The sequence below is a fragment of the Oenanthe melanoleuca genome, chromosome 2 (assembly GCF_029582105.1).
Source record: "Oenanthe melanoleuca isolate GR-GAL-2019-014 chromosome 2, OMel1.0, whole genome shotgun sequence".
Taxonomy (NCBI): domain Eukaryota; kingdom Metazoa; phylum Chordata; class Aves; order Passeriformes; family Muscicapidae; genus Oenanthe; species Oenanthe melanoleuca.
This window is the reverse complement of record NC_079335.1, coordinates 80,948,804-80,970,757: the sequence shown is the minus strand read 5'-3', so window position 1 is coordinate 80,970,757 and position 21,954 is coordinate 80,948,804. Positions and strand designations below refer to the sequence as shown.

The following is a 21,954-nucleotide window of genomic DNA, read 5'->3' as shown; positions in this document are numbered from 1 at the left end:
AAAGTTCTTCAGACTCACAGACCCTGCACCCCCACGCCTTCCACTCACACAGCAGATTTCCCCACACTTCTTAAAGCAGAACTCTCAGGTTTGCTGCTTCCTTTCCGACCCGAATACGGGAGGAGTTTACATCAGAATTTGGGGATTTCCTGCACAGCCCTCCCACACAAATTCCCAGTATCACTGTCAGAGCTCTCCGGCAGACACACAATCGGCACGGCAGCTCGCCAATGCTCTTTTATCAAGCTCTATGCCAAGGAAAACACCAGCACCGCCCGTCCCAGCATCCAAACCCACACCCCCGGGCGCGCTTTCACTTTCCTTTCCTCACGGCACCGTGCGAGCCTTGCACCCAAAGCCCTGCACAGCCCGCACCTCACGCTGCCCACAAGCGCTGCGGTTCCGGCAGCCCAGGAACAATCTCCGCCGGCGCTGCCGATGCCGCCCCGCTGCCGAAGGATGCCCCGAGGGCGGGCACAGGGCGGAGGCTGCCCCGCTCCCCTCCCGCCCCGCGCAGCCCCAGCGCGGCCGAGCCCCGCCCGGCCGGCGACACCGCGGGACAGCGCCCGCCTGGCCCGGGGCAGCGACACCGCCCGGGGCTCTGCCACAAGGGTGCTCAACTCCCGCCACACACTGGACAGCACGGGTATCATTTCCGATTGAAGGAGGACAAACACACCCGTGCAGCCATTACACTTCTTTTATTATTCCAGGAACAGCACCCGCAGAACACATCCCAATGCAAGGAAAGCTGTAGCAGCTGAGTCTTTGGTATGATACAGGTAAACTAAGATAAGAAAATATTCATAAGATAAACATCAGTAGCAAAATATATTATATAGATATATATATGTATAATCAAAGCTTCGTCCTTCAAATATTGCATAGGCTCCTTCTATTACATTCTCTGTTAAAGGACCAGAACCAGGTGACAGGGAATAAACCCAGGTATCCTGGGCTGATGGAATAAAAGATACTTGCCCCACAAATACCTAACAGGGACATCTGGCATAAAAGTATACTTTGGTTCTCACTTTTCCCTACGTGCTTCTCCAGTTACTAGCCAAAGACACACATCTATAAATGATGCTCAGCAATACCTAGAACAGGCTGCCATTAACTCCTTTCAGCTCCAGGCAATGTACCCAGGCACTAAATGGATGAGCCTGCAAGGTAAAAGCTGAGGGAAGCTACAAATGTCCTCCAGCCTTGTCACAAGCAAAAGTAACTTCTCCTCTCCCATGGGCTCTCACTGCCTGACTCTGCCTGCTGGACACCACAAGTGAAGTCCAGCACAGAAGCAGCGCTCACAGAGCAAGTGGGATGGTTCTTGTGTCAGCAAGAACCTGGAGATCTCTGCACCCACGTGCAAGACAGGATGGACATGGCAGGTCCTGTGCTTGTCTGAGTAGCTCGGATATTCCTGCCAGGCCCAAGATCAACACTACACAAGAGGATTCAGGCACAGCTGAAAGAGACAATTAGTGCAAAAGAAGTCACCTTGTTCCAGAGAAATGTAAATTTATTGTGTGATGGCACCTTTGCTGCCAAGGTATCTGCTGCTTAGGGACAGCAAAATCTGCCACAGAACAAAATGCTGCGGGTTTTGTTGTGCCTGATGAAGAAGAGGAAGGGATGGTCAGCAGTGAAATCCGGAACTCCCACAAGAGCACAGTAGTACACCATCACTGCTGTGGCAGCAGCTGCTTCAGTGCCTTCTTCATTGACTTCCACAAAGGACTTGTGAACCACTTCAGACAGCACCAGCTCATTCCCAGATGACATTCCTGAGAAGTCTGCCTTCTCTTTATCAAATGCATCTGGCATTCCCATGTTTGTTAAAATAGGTTTAAGATTGTAATCTTCTTCCAGTTTAAATCTGGGTAAAGACACCCTCACGTTTGTAGAGTTCATTCTTTCAGGTCTAATCCAATCCATCAGCTTTTCGTATGTAAGTTCTCTCTCCAGCTAAAGAAAAATTCCAAATTTACATAATAACAATGAGAATTGAATCAATGTTACAAGGCCAAAGAAATTATTTCTGTGTGTTTCTTCACGCTGGACATAACATGCATCTTTGTTTACCCTGTGTTAAGCATGAAGAATGTGGGGGTTTCATTTTAATAGGGAAACAAAAGACTCAAGAAATATTAATACTAAACTCCTTGTCCAGAGTGCCAAAGAGCCCAAACTTGTATGCTACCCTCACCACAAAAGACATCCTGCTCTTTCCTGTGAGCCTCTTTCCAGGCAGGGAGCCACACACCACCTGCCAGCTGCTCAGCACACAACATCTATAGGACAAGCCACAGGACTTCCAAAGAGCCCAAAATCCCCTTCTCTGCATTCCATCATCATCATACTGTGCCTTCACCACAACCACAGCTCACCTCTGCCCCTGAGCAGGGCCAGCTCTTCCTCCAGAGCCTCTGCCTAGGGGATCAGCACACAGCCTGAGCAGCACTGACACAGGGGGCAGTCACTTTGGGGACAGCGAGGAGAGGGACACTTGTGCTGCCCTTGAGCACCAGAGACACCATTGCTCTGGAACTGAACTGAACATCCCTGTGCAATATCACACTTTCTTCCCTGGAAGGATTCAGGCTGTCCTTGCACTCAGATCAACAACTTACTCTTTCCAAGCCTGTGGATCCATCCTGGATGGCATCAGGGAGCAGGATGATCATGCTCAGTTCATTACCCACATAGGGCAGCTCAAGGATTTTGGTCTGGATGTCCCCAATGTAGGTCATGTTAAAATCTGCTTCCTTGAACATCATCTGCACAGGTCTGGTTTCATTCTAGAAATCAAGAGATGTCAACAGTTACTGCTCAGCTACTCTGCTGCTTTCAAACTGTGAGCTAGTCAGCAAGTACTCAAGGCCTTTTTGGATATGACCAAGAAGAACTGATCACACACCACAGAGTGCAGCCCAATCACTGTCTTCTGAAAAGAATGAGGTAAACATAATGCACAATATTCAACCAGAACTCAAATGAGATTATTCATCATCCCTATATCCTGTTGGTGTTGCATCTTGAAACCCAGCTCTAAGCTTATAAAGCTTCAGGAAACACAAAATGGGACAGTGCCTCAGGATACTCCTGCCAGGTCTTTCAACACATTCCCACAGGGAGAGAGCAAGGTGCCAGGAACCGAGTCACTCCAGCAGTCTCTGAAGGCTGCTGGAGGTAATCTGGGTAAGCAGAGACATTCCCTTATTTAAAAGTTCTATGAGCACTTCCAAACATTCTTGGATTCATTTCACCACTGCTGGGTAGGTACAGTTTCCAGACAGGCATGAGGGGTTCAATTTTCCACAATGGTTGCTTCAAGCAGCTGAGTTAAGGAAGGCACATGATCAATTCCTGTTGAAGACTTCTGGAGGCCAACCCAGAGCTGCAGGGGATCCTGAGGGACAGCCATGGCTGCCCATGCCAGGGGCCAAGTCTTCCCCAAGAGCACTGATCTACTTCTAGAAACAAGACTACAGAGAACAGAGCTCTTCAAAAGAAATTTCTTTCCCATTTAGTTTGGATTAGCTCAGGGGCAGAAATGCAGCAGGAAAGCAAGAACTGAAGAAGACTTAAATTCACAGTTTTTCACACCTGTCTTTGTGCTCTATAAAAGATTCTAGTAATTATGTAAAAGTTCAGAGAAACCCAGTAAAGACGTTTTATCCAGGATACAGAGGGGTCATAAGGAATCTCATATAGCATATCCAAGCTATCACTGCCTGAGAAAAATTATATTCTTCTTGATTTCAGACAACATCCACTTAATGAGTTTTTCCAAGGTTTTAGCACATCATACCTTACTAATGTGGAATGGCCTTTCTCTGGTACTCCGTTTGTTGAACTGCTCTTTCCAGTTGCCTTTGAAATAGATGGCATTCACCAACACAAGTCTGGTCAGAGAATCCAGAATCCCCTCTGCCAACAGGTTCTGAATTTTACCTTTAGAATACGAAGAATACACCCACATTAATTAAGAGGTTGACATGGATCTAATTATATCTAATATAATCCAGTATATTATGTACTCTGCAATTAATAAACAATAGAGAAGAGAATGATGTACCACACACAGCAACAGCTCTAGATTTCATTGGAGTGAATTCACAGTCCTACATCCTGAAGTAGATGCTTACCCAAACCATGGTGCCATTTAACACAACTGGGCACTTGGCAAAACACTCACCTTCAGTCCTCTCCTCCACCCAGCCATTGATTTGTTTCCTGGCATCCTCCCAAGCATGCAGGAAGTCCATCTGTTCTAGGCCAGCATGGTAGGATTTCTGACTCGACTCTCTAAATGACTAACAGGGACAGTCACAACACATTTTCAGCAAGAGATTTTTCTCTCATTCAGACACAGATGATCCTTACATTCCCCAAGGCAATGTGCAAACTTACCTTCCCCAGCTTCATATAAAGCCATTGATGTTTTGGCTGACAAGTTCCTACTAGGATTTATATCACTTCTTTGAACTAGGGATTGATACTATTGTTAAGGCTTGGGCACTCTACTGCAAACTTCTGCACTTCATTGACAATGATGTGGGAGTTTTTTCTGGTTTTATTTTGAGCTTCAGGGACATGACACATGATTTTATAAGTTTTTTTGTAAGACTTTCACTAAGAGATATATCAACCATTTGTCCCACGGCAAAAAATATGGAGGGATCACAAAAGCCTCAGGTATAAAGACTGATGGGTTTACCCTGCTTGACATCACATGTCCACTCAGAACATAAATTACTTGCATGAGATTCTCCACCAAGTTCTGACTCCAGGCTCTGTCAGAATCAATTGCACTCCTGGCTCTCAGCACAGAAAATTGGGAAGAGAAACCCCAAACCTTTCCATTCACCTCCAGAGAAAAGTGGTAGCAAGTGCATTACCCGAAGAATTGCCACAAATCTAATGGCTACTTACTTTGAGAAACTCAAATGTCTTTTCTCCATAGAGCCGGTTCGCAGTTCTCAGGATGTATCTGGTGTTTGGATCATTAATTTTGGACAGAAGGGATTGATAGCCATTGTGAGCATCCTGGGTGTTGTGCAGAGAAAGCACCTGCACAAAGACCAACATCCACAGCAGTGTCCATAAGTGCTCTAAACACACTTGCTTCAGCATGACTGTTTTGATATTAAAATTATATTAAATATTGTGACTTAAAACCAAAATATTTTTTCACCACACTGCCCATTGGGAGCTTATAATGTAAAGCATATCTGATGTAACCAGAGAGATGTTGCACAAGTCATAAATTAAAGAGCAGCAGAGACAGCAGTCCTGCTTATCCTTCCTTCAAGCCAAGCTTTACAGGATCACAGAATGGCTCAGTTGGAAAGGGTCTTTTGGGACAATCTCCTACAAAGCCCTGCCCAAGCAGGGACATCTATAGCTGATAGCTCAGGACTGTGTCCAGAGAGATTTTGAATATCTCCAACTATGGTAACAATATAAGTTGTTTCCATGTATTTTATAAAAAGTTTCTGAAAAAGATATGAGTTTATCCTCCTCCCCCACTTTGCAAAGAAAGCAAACATCCGAACCATAATCACTGATCCTGAACTTAATATTGTCACTTCCTACATAAAACACATGCCAAGAGATATCTGCTACATGAACAAATTTTAAAAAGGGGTAAATCAAGTTGCACTTATCAGTTTGAAACGGAGATTCTAGGATTTTGAAAATATTATCATGTGCCTGGCATCATTTTCAGAATACGTATCACGTAATATTAAGCCCGAGCAAGGAAGGAAAATAAAATAATTTATGCAGGTGAATATTAATCAATAAAAAAATTCCAGGCACCTCCTAATTACGTATTAAAGAAGATTAGTCCCAAAAACTACAAGAAACAAGAAAAACACCTTGAAACTAAACCCAGGAACGTCTTTATTGCACGCTGAACAAAGATCACACCAAAAATCCCCCAAAAATATGGGTTCTGTTTATACACACAACAGAGGAAGAGTTCTGCTCTCTCACACCACAGTGACAATCACAGTTTAGCACAAGTGCACGACACAGACAGTAAGATCCATCTCTTGCTCATATAATCTAATCAAATCAAATGCCATCCACTAACTTTATTTTGACCTACCTTTTGTATTTGGGCTTCAGTGCTACCTCTTGAACCCAGCAAAACCATAGACAAAGCAGAAGAAATACTAAACGGTGAAAAGAATACATTCTGACCACTTTTCTTCTCACACAGCTTTCTTAACAGCTCCAGTGCAAAAGTGGTGTTTGCTGCACACAGGCTTTCCATGCTGCTGAGTCTGGCACATAAAACACAGAACAAGAATGGAGTTCATTTATTAGAGTACAAAGCAGTCATTTCCAGCTTCTACACTTCCCAGTGTAAACTAGGCAGCAAAGGCTGGAAAGTGATCACCTCACTGGAGACTGATTTGGTGCCACAAGCACCTGAGATCCCATCCTAAACATTTGAATTATTTCAGCCATTTTGAATCTGCTACTGGATTTCAATCCCATACCTACAGTGTGACATCTTTTGAGGTGATCAGGCACAACTGCAATTTAATAAGGACTTCCTCAAACAAGTTTCTCTTGACTTTACACAGAAAATAATTTGCCTTTTTAAGTCACCCACAGCCAAAATCAGACATCAGAACAGCAGAAGTTCCAGCTCTTACCTTCTGGAAGTGAACACACCTTCAGTGGTACCTGCAGCTTGCTTCTACGTGTGCACGCTAGGTTTTGAACCTGCCAGCTGGGCTGGGAGGATTCGGCTGAAGAACTTTGCCTAAAAGAAAATAAAATTTAATTGTCACTGCAACAATCACCAAAAAATCCAAACAAAAAACCAAAAACATCAAGAAGCAAACAAGCAAACAAAAAACACATGAACAATACTTCCCAAACAATCTAAAAACCCAGCCATATGAAGCAAATATCAGTCACATTCCCCACATTACCCATTACTTTACTTATCACTCCAACTTAATGGCATTATATAATAAAATAAACAGATATGTAAAATTCCTCGCATTGTAACTGGAAATTGGAAGGATTTGTGCTGACAAATCTACGTTAAAATTATTCAGACTCACAGACCCTGCACCCCCACGCCTTCCACTCACACAGCAGCTTTCCCCACTCTTCTTAAAGCAGAACTCTCAGGTTTGCTGCTTCCTTTCCGACCCGAATACGGGAGGAGTTTACATCAGAATTCGGGGATTTCCTGCACAGCCCTCCCACACAAATTCCCAGTATCACTGTCAGAGCTCTCCGGCAAACACACAATCGGCACGGCAGCTCGCCAATGCTCTTTTATCAAGCTCTATGCCAAGGAAAACACCAGCACCGCCCGTCCCAGCATCCAAACCCACACCCCCGGGCGCGCTTTCACTTTCCTTTCCTCACGGCACCGTGCGAGCCTTGCACCCAAAGCCCTGCACAGCCCGCACCTCACGCTGCCCACAAGCGCTGCGGTTCCGGCAGCCCAGGAACAATCTCCGCCGGCGCTGCCGATGCCGCCCCGCTGCCGAAGGATGCCCCGAGGGCGGGCACAGGCCGGAGGCTGCCCCGCTCCCCTCCCGCCCCGCGCAGCCCCAGCGCGGCCGAGCCCCGCCCGGCCGGCGACACCCGCGGGACAGCGCCCGCCTGGCCCGGGGCAGCGACACCGCCCGGGGCTCTGCCACAAGGGTGCTCAACTCCCGCCACACACTGGACAGCACGGGTATCATTTCCGATTGAAGGAGGACAAACACACCCGTGCAGCCATTACACTTCTTTTATTATTCCAGGAACAGCACCCGCAGAACACATCCCAGTGCAAGGAAACCTGTTGCAGCTGAGTCTTTGGTATGATACAGGTAAACTAAGCTGTCTAAGAAAATATTCATAGGATAAACAACAGTAGCAAAAAATATATTATATATATATATATATATATATAGATATATATATATATGTGTGTGTGTATGATCAAAGCTTTGTCCTTCAAATATTGCATAGGCTCCTTCTATTACATTCTCTGTTAAAGGACCAGACCCAGGTGACATGAAATAAACCCAGGTATCCTGGGCTGATGATACAAAGGTACTTGCCCCACAAATACCTAACAGAGACATCTGGCACAAAAGTATACTTTGGTTCTCACTTTTCCGTAAATGCTTCTCCAATTAGTAGCCAAAGACACACATCTACAAATGATGCTCAGCAATACCTAGAACAGGCTGCCATTAACCCATTCAGCTCCAGGCAATGTACCCAGGCACTAAATGATGAGACTGCAAGGTAAAAGATGAGGGCAGCTACAAATGTCCTCCAGCCTTGTCACAGCAAAAGTAACTTCTCCTCTCCCATGGGCTCTCACTACCTGACTCTGCCTGCTGGACACCACAAGTGAAGTCCAGCACAGAAGCAGCGCTCACAGAGCAAGTGGGATGGTTCTTGTGTCAGCAAGAACCTGGAGATCTCTGCACCCAGGTGCAAGACAGGATGGACATGGCAGGTCCTGTGCTTGCCTGAGTAGCTCAGATATTCCTGCCAGGCCCAAGATGAACACTACACAAGAGGATTCAGGCACAGCTGAAAGAGACAATTAGTGCAAAAGAAGTCACCTTGTTCCAGAGAAATGTAAATTTATTGTGTGATGGCACCTTTGCTGCCAAGGTATCTGCTCCTTAGGGACAGCAAAATCTGCCACAGAACAAAATGCTGCGAGTTTTGTTGTGCCGGATGAAGAAGAGGAAGGGATGGTCAGCAGTGAATTCTGGAACTTCCATAAGTTCACAGCACATCATCGAAACTGCAGCTGCTTCAGTGCCTTCTTCATTGACTTCCACAAAGGACTTGTGAACCACTTCAGACAGCACCAGCTCATTCCCAGATGACATTCCTGAGAAGTCTGCCTTCTCTTTATCAAATGCATCTGGCATTCCCATGTTTGTTAAAATAGTTTTAAGATTGTAATCTTCTTCCAGTTTAAATCTGGGTAAAGACACCCACATGTTTGTAGAGTTCATTCTTTCAGGTCTAATCCAATCCATCAGCTTCTCATATGTAAGTTCTCTTTCCAGCTAAAGAAAAATTCCAAATTTACTTAATTACAATGAGAATTGAATCAATATTACAAGACAAAAGAAGTGATTTCTGTGTGTCTCTTCACGCTGAACATAACATTCAACTTTATTTACCCTGTGTTAAGCATGGAGAATGTGGGGGTTTCATTTTAATAGGGAAACCAAAGTCTCAACAACTCTTACTAACAAACTCATTGTCCAGAGTGCTAAAAAGCCAGAACCTGTATGCTACCCTCACCACAAAAGACATCCTGCTCTTTCCTGTGAGCCTCTTTCCAGGCAGGGAGCCACACACCACCTGCCAGCTGCTCAGCACTCAACATCTATAGGACAAGCCACAGGACTTCCAAAGAGCCCTCCCAAAATCCCCTTCTCCACATTCCATCATCACCATACAGTGCCTTCACCACAACCACAGCTCACCTCTGCCCCTGAGCAGGGCCAGCTCTTCCTCCAGAGCCTCTGCCTAGGGGATCAGCACACAGCCTGAGCAGCACTGACACAGGGGGCAGTCACTTTGGGGACAGCGAGGAGAGGGACACTTGTGCTGCCCTTGAGCACCAGAGACACCATTGCTCTGGAACTGAACTGAACATCCCTGTGCAATATCACACTTTCTTCCCTGGAAGGATTCAGGCTGTCCTTGCACTCAGATTCAACAACTTACTCTTTCCAAGCCTGTGGATCCATCCTGGATGGCATCAGGGAGCAGGATGATCATGCTCAGTTCATTACCCACATAGGGCAGCTCAAGGATTTTGGTCTGGATGTCCCCAATGTAGGTCATGTTAAAATCTGCCTCCTTGAACATCATCTGCACAGGTCTGGTTTCATTCTAGAAACCAAGAGATGTCAACAGTTACTGCTCAGCTACTCTGCTGCTCTCAAACTGTGAGCTACTCAGCAAGTACTCAAGGCCTTTTGGATATGACCAAAAAGAACTGATCACACACCACAGAGTGCAGTCCAATTACTCCTGGAAAGCATGAGGTAAACATAATGCACAATATTCAACCAGAACTCAAATGAGATTATTCATCATCCCTATATCCTGTTGGTGTTGCATCTTGAGACCCAGTTCTGAGCTTATAAAGCTTCAGGAAACACAAAATGGGACAGTGCCTCAGGATACTCCTGCCAGGTTTCAACACATTCAAACGGGGAGAGAGCAAGGTGCCAGGAACCGAGTCACTCCAGCAGGCTCTGAATGCTGCTGGAGGTAATCTGGGTAAGCAGAGACATTCCCTTACTTAAAAGTTCTATGAGCACTTTCAAACATTCTTTGATTTATTTCTCCACTGCAGGGTAGGGACAGTTTCCAGACAGGCATAAAGGCTTTGGTTTTTCACAAGCAGCAGAGTTTTCTTCAAGCAGCTGAGTTGAGGAAGGCACATGATCAATTCCTGTTGAAGACTTCTGGAGGCCAACCCAGAGCTGCAGGGGATCCTGAGGGACAGCCATGGCTGCCCATGCCAGGGGCCAAGTCTTTCCCAAGAGCACTGATCTACTTCTAGAAACAAGACTGCAGAGAACAGAGCTCTTCCAAACAATTTTCTTTCCCATTTATTTTGGATTAGCCCAGGGGCAGAAATGCAGCAGGAAAGCAATGACTGAAGACTTAAATTCACAAGTTTTCACACCTGTCTTTGTGCTCTATAAAAGATTCTAAGAATTATGTAAAAGTTCAGAGAAACTCAGCAAAGGGGGTGTTTCTAGGCTAGGGAAGGGGCATAAGGAATCTCATACAGCATACCCAAGGTAACACTGCCTGAGAAAAATTAGATTCTTCTTAAAGGTGGTAACTTCAGACAACATCCACCTAACAGGGTATTGTCAGGGGTTTAGCACATCATACCTTATTAATGTGGAATGGCCTTTCTCTGGTACTCCGTTTGTTGAACTGCTCTTTCCAGTTGCCTTTGAAATAGATGGCATTCACCAACACAAGTCTGGTCAGAGAATTCACTATCCCCTGTGCCAACAGGTTCTGAATTTTACCTTTAGGATACAAAGAATACAACCACATTAATTAACAGGTTGACATGGATCTAATTATATCTAGTATTATCCAGTATATTATGTACTCTGCAATTAATAAACAATAGAGAAGAGAATGATGCAGCACACACAGCAATAGCTCTAGATTTCAGTGATGTGAATTCACAATCCTACATCCTGAAGTAGGTGCTTACCCAAACCATGGCTGCCATTTAACACAACTGGGCACTTGGCAAAGCACTCACCTTCAGTCCTCTCCTCCACCCAGCCATTGATTTGTTTCCTGGCATCCTCCCAAGCATGCAGGAAGTCCATCTGTTCTAGGCCAGCATGGTAGGATTTCTGACTCGACTCTGTAAATGACTAACAGGGACAGTCACAACACATTTTCAGCAAGAGATTTTTCTCTCATTCAGACACAGATGATCATTACATTCCCCAAGGCAATGTGCCAGCTTACCTTCCCCAGCTTCATATAAAGCCATTGATGTTTTGGCTGACAAGTTCCTTCTAGGATTTATATCACTTCTTTGAACTAGGGATTGATACTATTGTTAAGGCTTGGGCACTCTACTGCAAACTTCTACAATTCCTTGACAATGATGTGGAATTCTTTTTTTTCCTTTTATCTATTTTGTACTTCAGGGACATGACTTGATTTTGTAAGTATTTCTATAAGAATTTTGCTAAGAGATGCATCAACACTTATTCCCACAGCCAAACATATGAAAGGATCACAAGAGCCTCAAGTGTAGAGTCTGATGGCTTTTACCCTGCTTGGCATCACTTTTCCACTCAGAACACAAATTACTTACACGAGATTCTCCACCAAGGTCAAACACCAGACTCTGCCATAATCTATTGCACACCTGGCTCTCAGCCCAGAAAGGTTGCAAGGCAAACCCCAAAGTCTGGCTTTCACCTCCAGAAGAAAGAGGTACCAAGTACACTATCCCAAGGAATTTCAGAAATTTAATGGCTACTTACTCTGAGAAACTCAAAAGTCTTTTCTCCATAGAGCCGGTTCACAGTTCTCAGAATGTATCTGGTGTTTGGATCATTAATTTTGGACAGAAGGGATTGATACCCATTGTGAGCATCCTGGGTGTTGTGCAGAGAAAGCACCTGCACAACAAGCAACATCCACAGCAGTGTCCATAAGTGCTCTAAACACATTTGCTTCAGCATGATAGTTTTTACATTAAAATTATATTAAATACTGTGAATTAAATTGAAAATATTTTTTCACCATACCACCTATCCGGTGCTTATCATGCAAGGCATATCTGATGTAACCAGAGAGATGTTGCACAAGTCATAAATTAGGGAAAAGCAGAGACAGCAGTCCCGATTTTCCTTTTCTCAAGCCAAGCACTACAGGATCACAGAATGGCTCAGGTGAGAAGGGTCCTTTGGGACAATCTGCTACAAAGCCCTGCCCAAGCAGGGACATCTACAACTGGTAGCTCAGGACTGTGTCCAGATGGATTTTTAACATCTCCAGCAATGGCAACAACATTTATTTTCAGAAACTTTTTATAAAATACATGGAAATGAAATATGGGTTTCTACTCCTCTCCCACTTTGCAAAGGAAGCAAACAACCAAACCATAATGGCTGATTCTGCACTTAATATTGTCATGTCCTACATAAAGCACATGCCAAGAGATATGTGCTACTTGAGCAAAATTTTAAAGAGGAGGAAATCAAGTTTCAGCTACTGGTGTGAAATGCAGACAGTGGAATTTTAAAAATAGTTTTATGTGTCTCCCTTTGTTTTCAGAAAAGGTATCATGTGATATTAAGCCCAAGCAAGGAAAGAAAATACAATAATTTCTGTAGCCACCAATTAATCAATAAAAAAATTCCAGATACCTCCTAATTACATATTAAAGAAGATCAGACTCAAAAACTACAAAAAATGCCCCAAAACTAAACCCAGGAACCTCTTTATTTCATAATGAACAAAACTTACACTGAAAAACAAAGAAAATGGGTTCTGTTTATACACACACCACAGGAAGTGCTCTGCTCTCTCACACCACTGTAGAAATTCCACTTTAGCACATGTGCATGTTACAGACTGTAAGACCCATCTCTTCCCCATATATAATCAAATCAAATCAAATCAAATCAAATCAAATCAAATGCCATCCACTAACTTTATTTTGACCTACCTTTTGTATTTGGGCTTCAGTGCTACCTCTTGAACCCAGCAAAACCATAGACAAAGCAGAAGAAATACTAAAGGGTGAAAAGAATACATTCTGACCACTTTTCTTCTCACACAGCTTTCTTAACAGCTCCAGTGCAAAAGTGGTGTTTGCTGCACACAGGCTTTCCATGCTGCTGAGCTTGGCACATAAAACACAGAACAAGAATGGAGCTCATTTATTAGAGTACAAAGCAGTCATTTCCAGCTTCTGCAGTTCCCAGTGCAAACTAGGCAGCAAAGGCTGGAAAGTGATCACCCCACTGGAGACTGATTTGGTGCCACAAGCACCTGAGATCCCATCCTAAACATTTGAATTATTTCAGCCATTTTGAATCTGCTACTGGATTTCAATCCCATACCTACAGTGTGACATCTTTTGAGGTGATCAGGCACAACTGCAATTTAATAAGGGCTTCCTCAAAAAAGTTTCTCTTGACTTCACACAGAAAATAATTTGCCTTTTTAAGGCACCCACAGCCAAAGTCAGACATCAGAACAGCAGAAGTTCCAACTCTTACCTTCTGGAAGTGAACACACCTTCAGTGGTACCTGCAGCTTGCTTCTACGTGTGCACGCTGGGTTTTCAACCTGCCAGCTGGGCTGGGAGGATTCGACAAAAGGACCTTGTCTAAAAGGAAACAAACCGGCAAGAATGTCACGGTAAATGCAACAGTGGCTTACGAAAAAAAAAAAAAAAAAAAAGAAAAAAAGCACTAAAAACCAAAAACATCAAGAAACAAACAAAAAACACATGAACAATACTTCCCATACAATCTAAAAACCCAGCCATATGAAGCAAGTATCAGTCACATCATAAGAGGATATTTCTTCCCCACATTACCCATTACTTTACTTATCACTCCGACTTAATGGCATTATATAATAAAATAAACAGATATGTAAAATTCCTCGCATTGTAACGGGAAATTGGAAGGATTTGTGCTGACAAATCCACGCTAAAGCTCTTCAGACTCACAGACCCTGCACCCCCACGCCTTCCACTCACACAGCAGCTTTCCCCACACTTCTTAAAGCAGAACTCTCAGATTTGCTGCTTCCTTTCCGACCCGAATACGGGAGAAGTTTACATCAGAATTCGGGGATTTCCTGCACAGCCCTCCCACACAAATTCCCAGTATCACTGTCAGAGCCCTCCGGCAGACACGCAATCGGCACGGCAGCTCGCCAATGCTCTTTTATCAAGCTCTATGCCAAGGAAAACACCAGCACCGCCCGTCCCAGCATCCAAACCCACACCCCCGGGCGCGCTTTCACTTTCCTTTCCTCACGGCACCGTGCGAGCCTTGCACCCAAAGCCCTGCACAGCCCGCACCTCACGCTGCCCACAAGCGCTGCGGTTCCGGCAGCCCAGGAACAATCTCCGCCGGCGCTGCCGATGCCGCCCCGCTGCCGAAGGATGCCCCGAGGGCGGGCACAGGCCGGAGGCTGCCCCGCTCCCCTCCCGCCCCGCGCAGCCCCAGCGCGGCCGAGCCCCGCCCGGCCGGCGACACCGCGGGACAGCGCCCGCCTGGCCCGGGGCAGCGACACCGCCCGGGGCTCTGCCACAAGGGTGCTCAACTCCCGCCACACACTGGACAGCACGGGTATCATTTCCGATTGAAGGAGGACAAACACACCCGTGCAGCCATTACACTTCTTTTATTATTCCAGGAACAGCACCCGCAGAACACATCCCAGTGCAAGGAAACCTGTTGCAGCTGAGTCTTTGGTATGATACAGGTAAACTAAGATAAGAAAATATTCATAAGATAAACATCAGTAGCAAAATATATTATATAGATATATATATGAATAATCAAGGCTTTCTCCTTCAAATATTGCATAGGCTCCTTCTATTACATTCTCTGTTAAAGGACCAGAACCAGGTGACATGAAATAAACCCAGGTATCCTGGGCTGATGGAATAAAAGATACTTGCCCCACAAATACCTAACAGGGACATCTGGCATAAAAGTATACTTTGGTTCTCACTTTTCCCTACGTGCTTCTCCAGTTACTAGCCAAAGACACACATCTATAAATGATGCTCAGCAATACCTAGAACAGGCTGCCATTAACTCCTTTCAGCTCCAGGCAATGTACCCAGGCACTAAATGGATGAGACTGCAAGGTAAAAGGTGAGGGAAGCTACAAATGTCCTCCAGCCTTGTCACAAGCAAAAGTAACTTCTCCTCTCCCATGGGCTCTCACTGCCTGACTCTGCCTGCTGGACACCACAAGTGAAGTCCAGCACAGAAGCAGCGCTCACAGAGCAAGTGGGATGGTTCTTGTGTCAGCAAGAACCTGGAGATCTCTGCACCCAGGTGCAAGACAGGATGGACATGGCAGGTCCTGTGCTTGTCTGAGTAGCTCGGATATTCCGGCCAGGCCCAAGATCAACACTACACAAGAGGATTCAGGCACAGCTGAAAGAGACAATTAGTGCAAAAGAAGTCACCTTGTTCCAGAGAAATGTAAATTTATTGTGTGATGGCACCTTTGCTGCCAAGGTATCTGCTGCTTAGGGAGAGCAAAATCTGCCACAGAACAAAATGCTGCGGGTTTTGTTGTGCCTGATGAAGAAGAGGAAGGGATGGTCAGCAGTGAAATCCGGAACTCCCACAAGAGCACAGTAGTACACCATCACTGCTGTGGCAGCAGCTGCTTCAGTGCCTTCTTCATTGACTTCCACAAAGGACTTGTGAACCACTTCAGACAGCACCAGCTCATTCCCAGATGACATTCCTGAGAAGTCTGCCTTCTCTTTATCAAATGCATCTGGCATTCCCATGTTTGTTAAAATAGGTTTAAGATTGTAATCTTCTTCCAGTTTAAATCTGGGTAAAGACACCCTCACGTTTGTAGAGTTCATTCTTTCAGGTCTAATCCAATCCATCAGCTTTTCGTATGTAAGTTCTCTCTCCAGCTAAAGAAAAATTCCAAATTTACATAATTAAAATGAGAATTGAATCAATATTACAAGGCCAAAGAAGGGATTTCTGTGTGTTTCTTCATGCTGGACATAACACGCATCTTTGTTTACCCTGTGTTAAGCATGAAGAATGTGGGGGTTTCATTTTAATAGGGAAACAAAAGACTCAAGAAATATTAATACTAAACTCCTTGTCCAGAGTGCCAAAGAGCCCAAACTTGTATGCTACCCTCACCACAAAAGACATCCTGCTCTTTCCTGTGAGCCTCTTTCCAGGCAGGGAGCCACACACCACCTGCCAGCTGCTCAGCACACAACATCTATAGGACAAGCCACAGGACTTCCAAAGAGCCCAAAATCCCTTTCTCCACATTCCATCATCACCATACTGTGCCTTCACCACAACCACAGCTCACCTCTGCCCCTGAGCAGGGCCAGCTCTTCCTCCAGAGCCTCTGCCTAGGGGATCAGCACACAGCCTGAGCAGCACTGACACAGGGGGCAGTCACTTTGGGGACAGCGAGGAGAGGGACACTTGTGCTGCCCTTGAGCACCAGAGACACCATTGCTCTGGAACTGAACTGCACATCCCTGTGCAATATCACACTTTCTTCCCTGGAAGGATTCAGGCTGTCCTTGCACTCAGATCAACAACTTACTCTTTCCAAGCCTGTGGATCCATCCTGGATGGCATCAGGGAGCAGGATGATCATGCTCAGTTCATTACCCACATAGGGCAGCTCAAGGATTTTGGTCTGGATGTCCCCAATGTAGGTCATGTTAAAATCTGCCTCCTTGAACATCATCTGCACAGGTCTGGTTTCATTCTAGAAATCAAGAGATGTATATAGTTACTGCTCAGCTACTCTGCTGCTTTCAAACTGTGAGCTAGTCAGCAAGTACCCAAGGCCTTTTTGGATATGACCAAGAAGAACTGATCACACACCACAGAGTGCAGCCCAATCACTGTCTTCTGAAAAGAATGAGGTAAACATAATGCACAATATTCAACCAGAACTCAAATGAGATTATTCATCATCCCTATATCCTGTTGGTGTTGCATCTTGAAACCCAGCTCTAAGCTTATAAAGCTTCAGGAAACACAAAATGGGACAGTGCCTCAGGATACTCCTGCCAGGTCTTTCAACACATTCCCACAGGGAGAGAGCAAGGTGCCAGGAACCGAGTCACTCCAGCAGTCTCTGAAGGCTGCTAGAGGTAATCTGGGTAAGCAGAGACATTCCCTTATTTAAAAGTTCTATGAGCACTTCCAAACATTCTTGGATTCATTTCACCACTGCTGGGTAGGTACAGTTTCCAGACAGGCATGAGGGGTTCAATTTTCCACAATGGATGCTTCAAGCAGCTGAATTAAGGAAGGCACATGATCAATTCCTGTTGAAGACTTCTGGAGGCCAACCCAGAGCTGCAGGGGATCCTGAGGGGCAGCCATGGCTGCCCATGCCAGGGGCCAAGTCTTCCCCAAGAGCACTGATCTACTTCTAGAAACAAGACTACAGAGAACAGAGCTCTTCAAAAGAAATTTCTTTCCCATTTAGTTTGGATTAGCTCAGGGGCAGAAATGCAGCAGGAAAGCAAGAACTGAAGAAGACTTAAATTCACAGTTTTTCACACCTGTCTTTGTGCTCTATAAAAGATTCTAGTAATTATGTAAAAGTTCAGAGAAACCCAGTAAAGACGTTTTATCCAGGATACAGAGGGGTCATAAGGAATCTCATATAGCATATCCAAGCTATCACTGCCTGAGAAAAATTAGATTCTTCTTAATTTCAGACAACATCCACTTAATGAGTTTTTCCAAGGTTTTAGCACATCATACCTTACTAATGTGGAATGGCCTTTCTCTAGTACTCCGTTTGTTGAACTGCTCTTTCCAGTTGCCTTTGAAATAGATGGCATTCACCAACACAAGTCTGGTCAGATAATCCAGAATCCCCTCTGCCAACAGGTTCTGAATTTTACCTTTAGGATATGAAGAATACACCCACATTAATTAATAGGATGACATGGATCTAATTATATCTAATATAATCCAGTGTATTATGTACTCTGCAATTAATAAACAATAGAGAAGAGAATGATGTACCACACACAGCAACAGCTCTAGATTTCAGTGGAGTGAATTCACAGTCCTACATCCTGAAGTAGGTGCTTACCCAAACCATGGCTGCCATTTAACACAACTGGGCACTTGGCAAAGCACTCACCTTCAGTCCTCTCCTCCACCCAGCCATTGATTTGTTTCCTGGCATCCTCCCAAGCATGCAGGAAGTCCATCTGTTCTAGGCCAGCATGGTAGGATTTCTGACTCGACTCTCTAAATGACTAACAGGGACAGTCACAACACATTTTCAGCAAGAGATTTTTCTCTCATTCAGACACAGATGATCCTTACATTCCCCAAGGCAATGTGCAAACTTACCTTCCCCAGCTTCATATAAAGCCATTGATGTTTTGGCTGACAAGTTCCTACTAGGATTTATATCACTTCTTTGAACTAGGGATTGATACTATTGTTAAGGCTTGGGCACTCTACTGCAAACTTCTGCACTTCATTGACAATGATGTGGGAGTTTTTTCTGGTTTTATTTTGAGCTTCAGGGACATGACACATGATTTTATAAGTTTTTTTGTAAGACTTTCACTAAGAGATATATCAACCATTTGTCCCACGGCAAAAAATATGGAGGGATCACAAAAGCCTCAGGTATAAAGACTGATGGGTTTACCCTGCTTGACATCACATGTCCACTCAGAACATAAATTACTTGCATGAGATTCTCCACCAAGTTCTGACTCCAGGCTCTGTCAGAATCAATTGCACTCCTGGCTCTCAGCACAGAAAATTGGGAAGAGAAACCCCAAACCTTTCCATTCACCTCCAGAGAAAAGTGGTAGCAAGTGCATTACCCGAAGAATTGCCACAAATTTAATGGCTACTTACTTTGAGAAACTCAAATGTCTTTTCTCCATAGAGCCGGTTCGCAGTTCTCAGGATGTATCTGGTGTTTGGATCATTAATTTTGGACAGAAGGGATTGATAGCCATTGTGAGCATCCTGGGTGTTGTGCAGAGAAAGCACCTGCACAAAGACCAACATCCACAGCAGTGTCCATAAGTGCTCTAAACACACTTGCTTCAGCATGACTGTTTTGATATTAAAATTATATTAAATATTGTGAATTAAAACCAAAATATTTTTTCACCACACTGCCCATTGGGAGCTTATAATGTAAAGCATATCTGATGTAACCAGAGAGATGTTGCACAAGTCATAAATTAAAGAGCAGCAGAGACAGCAGTCCTGCTTATCCTTCCTTCAAGCCAAGCTTTACAGGATCACAGAATGGCTCAGTTGGAAAGGGTCTTTTGGGACAATCTCCTACAAAGCCCTGCCCAAGCAGGGACATCTATAGCTGATAGCTCAGGACTGTGTCCAGAGAGATTTTGAATATCTCCAACTATGGTAACAATATAAGTTGTTTCCATGTATTTTATAAAAAGTTTCTGAAAAAGATATGAGTTTTTCCTCCTCCCCCACTTTGCAAAGAAAGCAAACATCCGAACCATAATCACTGATCCTGAACTTAATATTGTCACTTCCTACATAAAACACATGCCAAGAGATATCTGCTACATGAACAAATTTTAAAAAGGGGTAAATCAAGTTGCACTTATCAGTTTGAAACGGAGATTCTAGGATTTTGAAAATATTATCATGTGCCTGGCATCATTTTCAGAATACGTATCACGTAATATTAAGCCCGAGCAAGGAAGGAAAATAAAATAATTTATGCAGGTGAATATTAATCAATAAAAAAATTCCAGGCACCTCCTAATTACGTATTAAAGAAGATTAGTCCCAAAAACTACAAGAAACAAGAAAAACACCTTGAAACTAAACCCAGGAACGTCTTTATTGCACGCTGAACAAAGATCACACCAAAAATCCCCCAAGAATATGGGTTCTGTTTATACACACAACAGAGGAAGAGTTCTGCTCTCTCACACCACAGTGACAATCACAGTTTAGCACAAGTGCACGACACAGACAGTAAGATCCATCTCTTCCCCATATATAATCAAATCAAATCAAATGCCATCCACTAACTTTATTTTGACCTACCTTTTGTATTTGGGCTTCAGTGCTACCTCTTGAACCCAGCAAAACCATAGACAAAGCAGAAGAAATACTAAACGGTGAAAAGAACACATTCTGACCACTTTTCTTCTCACACAGCTTTCTTAACAGCTCCAGTGCAAAAGTCGTGTTTGCTGCACACAGGCTTTCCATGCTGCTGAGTCTGGCACATAAAACACAGAACAAGAATGGAGCTCATTTATTAGAGTACAAAGCAGTCATTTCCAGCTTCTACACTTCCCAGTGTAAACTAGGCAGCAAAGGCTGGAAAGTGATCACCTCACTGGAGACTGATTTGGTGCCACAAGCACCTGAGATCCCATCCTAAACATTTGAATTATTTCAGCCATTTTGAATCTGCTACTGGATTTCAATCCCATACCTACACAGTGTGACATCTTTTGAGGTGATCAGGCACAACTGCAATTTGATAAGGACTTCCGCAAACAAGTTTCTCTCGACTTTACACAGAAAATAATTTGCCTTTTTAAGTCACCCACAGCCAAAATCAGACATCAGAACGGCAGAAGTTCCAACTCTTACCTTCTGGAAGTGAACACACCTTCAGTGCTACCTGCAGCTTGCTTCTACGTGTGCACGCTGGGTTTTCAACCTGCCAGCTGGGCTGGGAGGATTCGGCTGAAGAACTTTGCCTAAAAGAAAATAAAATTTAATTGTCACTGCAACAATCACCAAAAAAACCAAACAAAAAACCAAAAACATCAAGAAGCAAACAAGCAAACATAAAACCCGTCAACAATACTACCCAAACAATCTAAAACCCAGCCATATGAAGCAAATATCAGTCACATCATAAGAGGATATTTCTTCCCCACATTACCCATTACTTTACTTATCACTCCGACTTAACAGCATTATATAATAAAAGAAAAAGATATGTAAAATTCCTCGCATTATAACTGGAAATTGGAAGGATTTGTGCTGACAAATCCACGTTAAAGTTCTTCAGACTCACAGACCCTGCACCCCCACGCCTTCCACTCACACAGCAGCTTTCCCCACACTTCTTAAAGCAGAACTCTCAGGTTTGCTGCTTCCTTTCCGACCCGAATACGGGAGGAGTTTACATCAGAATTCGGGGATTTCCTGCACAGCCCTCCCACACAAATTCCCAGTATCACTGTCAGAGCCCTCCGGCAGACACGCAATCGGCACGGCAGCTCGCCAATGCTCTTTTATCAAGCTCTATGCCAAGGAAAACACCAGCACCGCCCGTCCCAGCATCCAAACCCACACCCCCGGGCGCGCTTTCACTTTCCTTTCCTCACGGCACCGTGCGAGCCTTGCACCCAAAGCCCTGCACAGCCCGCACCTCACGCTGCCCACAAGCGCTGCGGTTCCGGCAGCCCAGGAACAATCTCCGCCGGCGCTGCCGATGCCGCCCCGCTGCCGAAGGATGCCCCGAGGGCGGGCACAGGCCGGAGGCTGCCCCGCTCCCCTCCCGCCCCGCGCAGCCCCAGCGCGGCCGAGCCCCGCCCGGCCGGCGACACCCGCGGGACAGCGCCCGCCTGGCCCGGGGCAGCGACACCGCCCGGGGCTCTGCCACAGGGGTGCTCAA

The 21,954-nt window shown here is 44.8% G+C and overlaps 3 protein-coding genes across 11 annotated transcripts; all 3 read right to left on the bottom strand.

The window, feature by feature from the left end:
• Positions 1–682: 682 nt before the first annotated feature.
• Positions 683–20,811, bottom strand: LOC130250260 (serpin B6-like). Of its 5 annotated transcripts, none has more exons than XM_056485739.1 (8): positions 7,449–7,575; positions 6,675–6,784; positions 6,119–6,296; positions 4,939–5,076; positions 4,202–4,319; positions 3,815–3,957; positions 2,634–2,801; positions 683–1,968 (listed from the first exon to the last, which is right to left on the bottom strand). In XM_056485739.1, exons 3-8 carry the CDS (start codon positions 6,284–6,286, stop codon positions 1,564–1,566), a joined length of 1,140 nt encoding a protein of 379 aa, XP_056341714.1. In that variant the 5' UTR covers positions 6,287–6,296; positions 6,675–6,784; positions 7,449–7,575; the 3' UTR covers positions 683–1,563. The 5 variants fall into 5 exon arrangements, with proteins under 5 accessions (XP_056341714.1, XP_056341716.1, XP_056341717.1 ...); XM_056485741.1 differs by having other exon boundaries at positions 6,119–6,290; XM_056485742.1 differs by having other exon boundaries at positions 6,119–6,287.
• On the bottom strand, positions 8,264–14,716 carry LOC130250262 (serpin B6-like). 3 transcript variants are annotated; one of them, XM_056485748.1, is made up of 8 exons: positions 14,615–14,716; positions 13,800–13,909; positions 13,244–13,415; positions 12,054–12,191; positions 11,312–11,429; positions 10,924–11,066; positions 9,736–9,903; positions 8,264–9,065 (listed from the first exon to the last, which is right to left on the bottom strand). In XM_056485748.1, the coding sequence occupies exons 3-8, from the start codon at positions 13,409–13,411 to the stop codon at positions 8,670–8,672; spliced, it is 1,131 nt and encodes a 376-aa protein (XP_056341723.1). In that variant the 5' UTR covers positions 13,412–13,415; positions 13,800–13,909; positions 14,615–14,716; the 3' UTR covers positions 8,264–8,669. The 3 variants fall into 3 exon arrangements, with proteins under 3 accessions (XP_056341723.1, XP_056341724.1, XP_056341725.1); XM_056485749.1 differs by having other exon boundaries at positions 13,244–13,412; XM_056485750.1 differs by lacking the exon at positions 14,615–14,716 and adding an exon at positions 14,288–14,387.
• Positions 14,924–21,918, bottom strand: LOC130250261 (serpin B6-like). 3 transcript variants are annotated; one of them, XM_056485745.1, is made up of 8 exons: positions 21,709–21,918; positions 20,919–21,028; positions 20,361–20,538; positions 19,179–19,316; positions 18,442–18,559; positions 18,054–18,196; positions 16,873–17,040; positions 14,924–16,207 (listed from the first exon to the last, which is right to left on the bottom strand). In XM_056485745.1, exons 3-8 carry the CDS (start codon positions 20,526–20,528, stop codon positions 15,803–15,805), a joined length of 1,140 nt encoding a protein of 379 aa, XP_056341720.1. In that variant the 5' UTR covers positions 20,529–20,538; positions 20,919–21,028; positions 21,709–21,918; the 3' UTR covers positions 14,924–15,802. The 3 variants fall into 3 exon arrangements, with proteins under 3 accessions (XP_056341720.1, XP_056341719.1, XP_056341722.1); XM_056485744.1 differs by lacking the exon at positions 21,709–21,918 and adding an exon at positions 21,382–21,671 and having other exon boundaries at positions 14,932–16,207; XM_056485747.1 differs by lacking the exons at positions 20,919–21,028; positions 21,709–21,918 and adding an exon at positions 20,758–20,830 and having other exon boundaries at positions 14,932–16,207.
• Between the last annotated feature and the right edge of the window lie 36 nt (positions 21,919–21,954).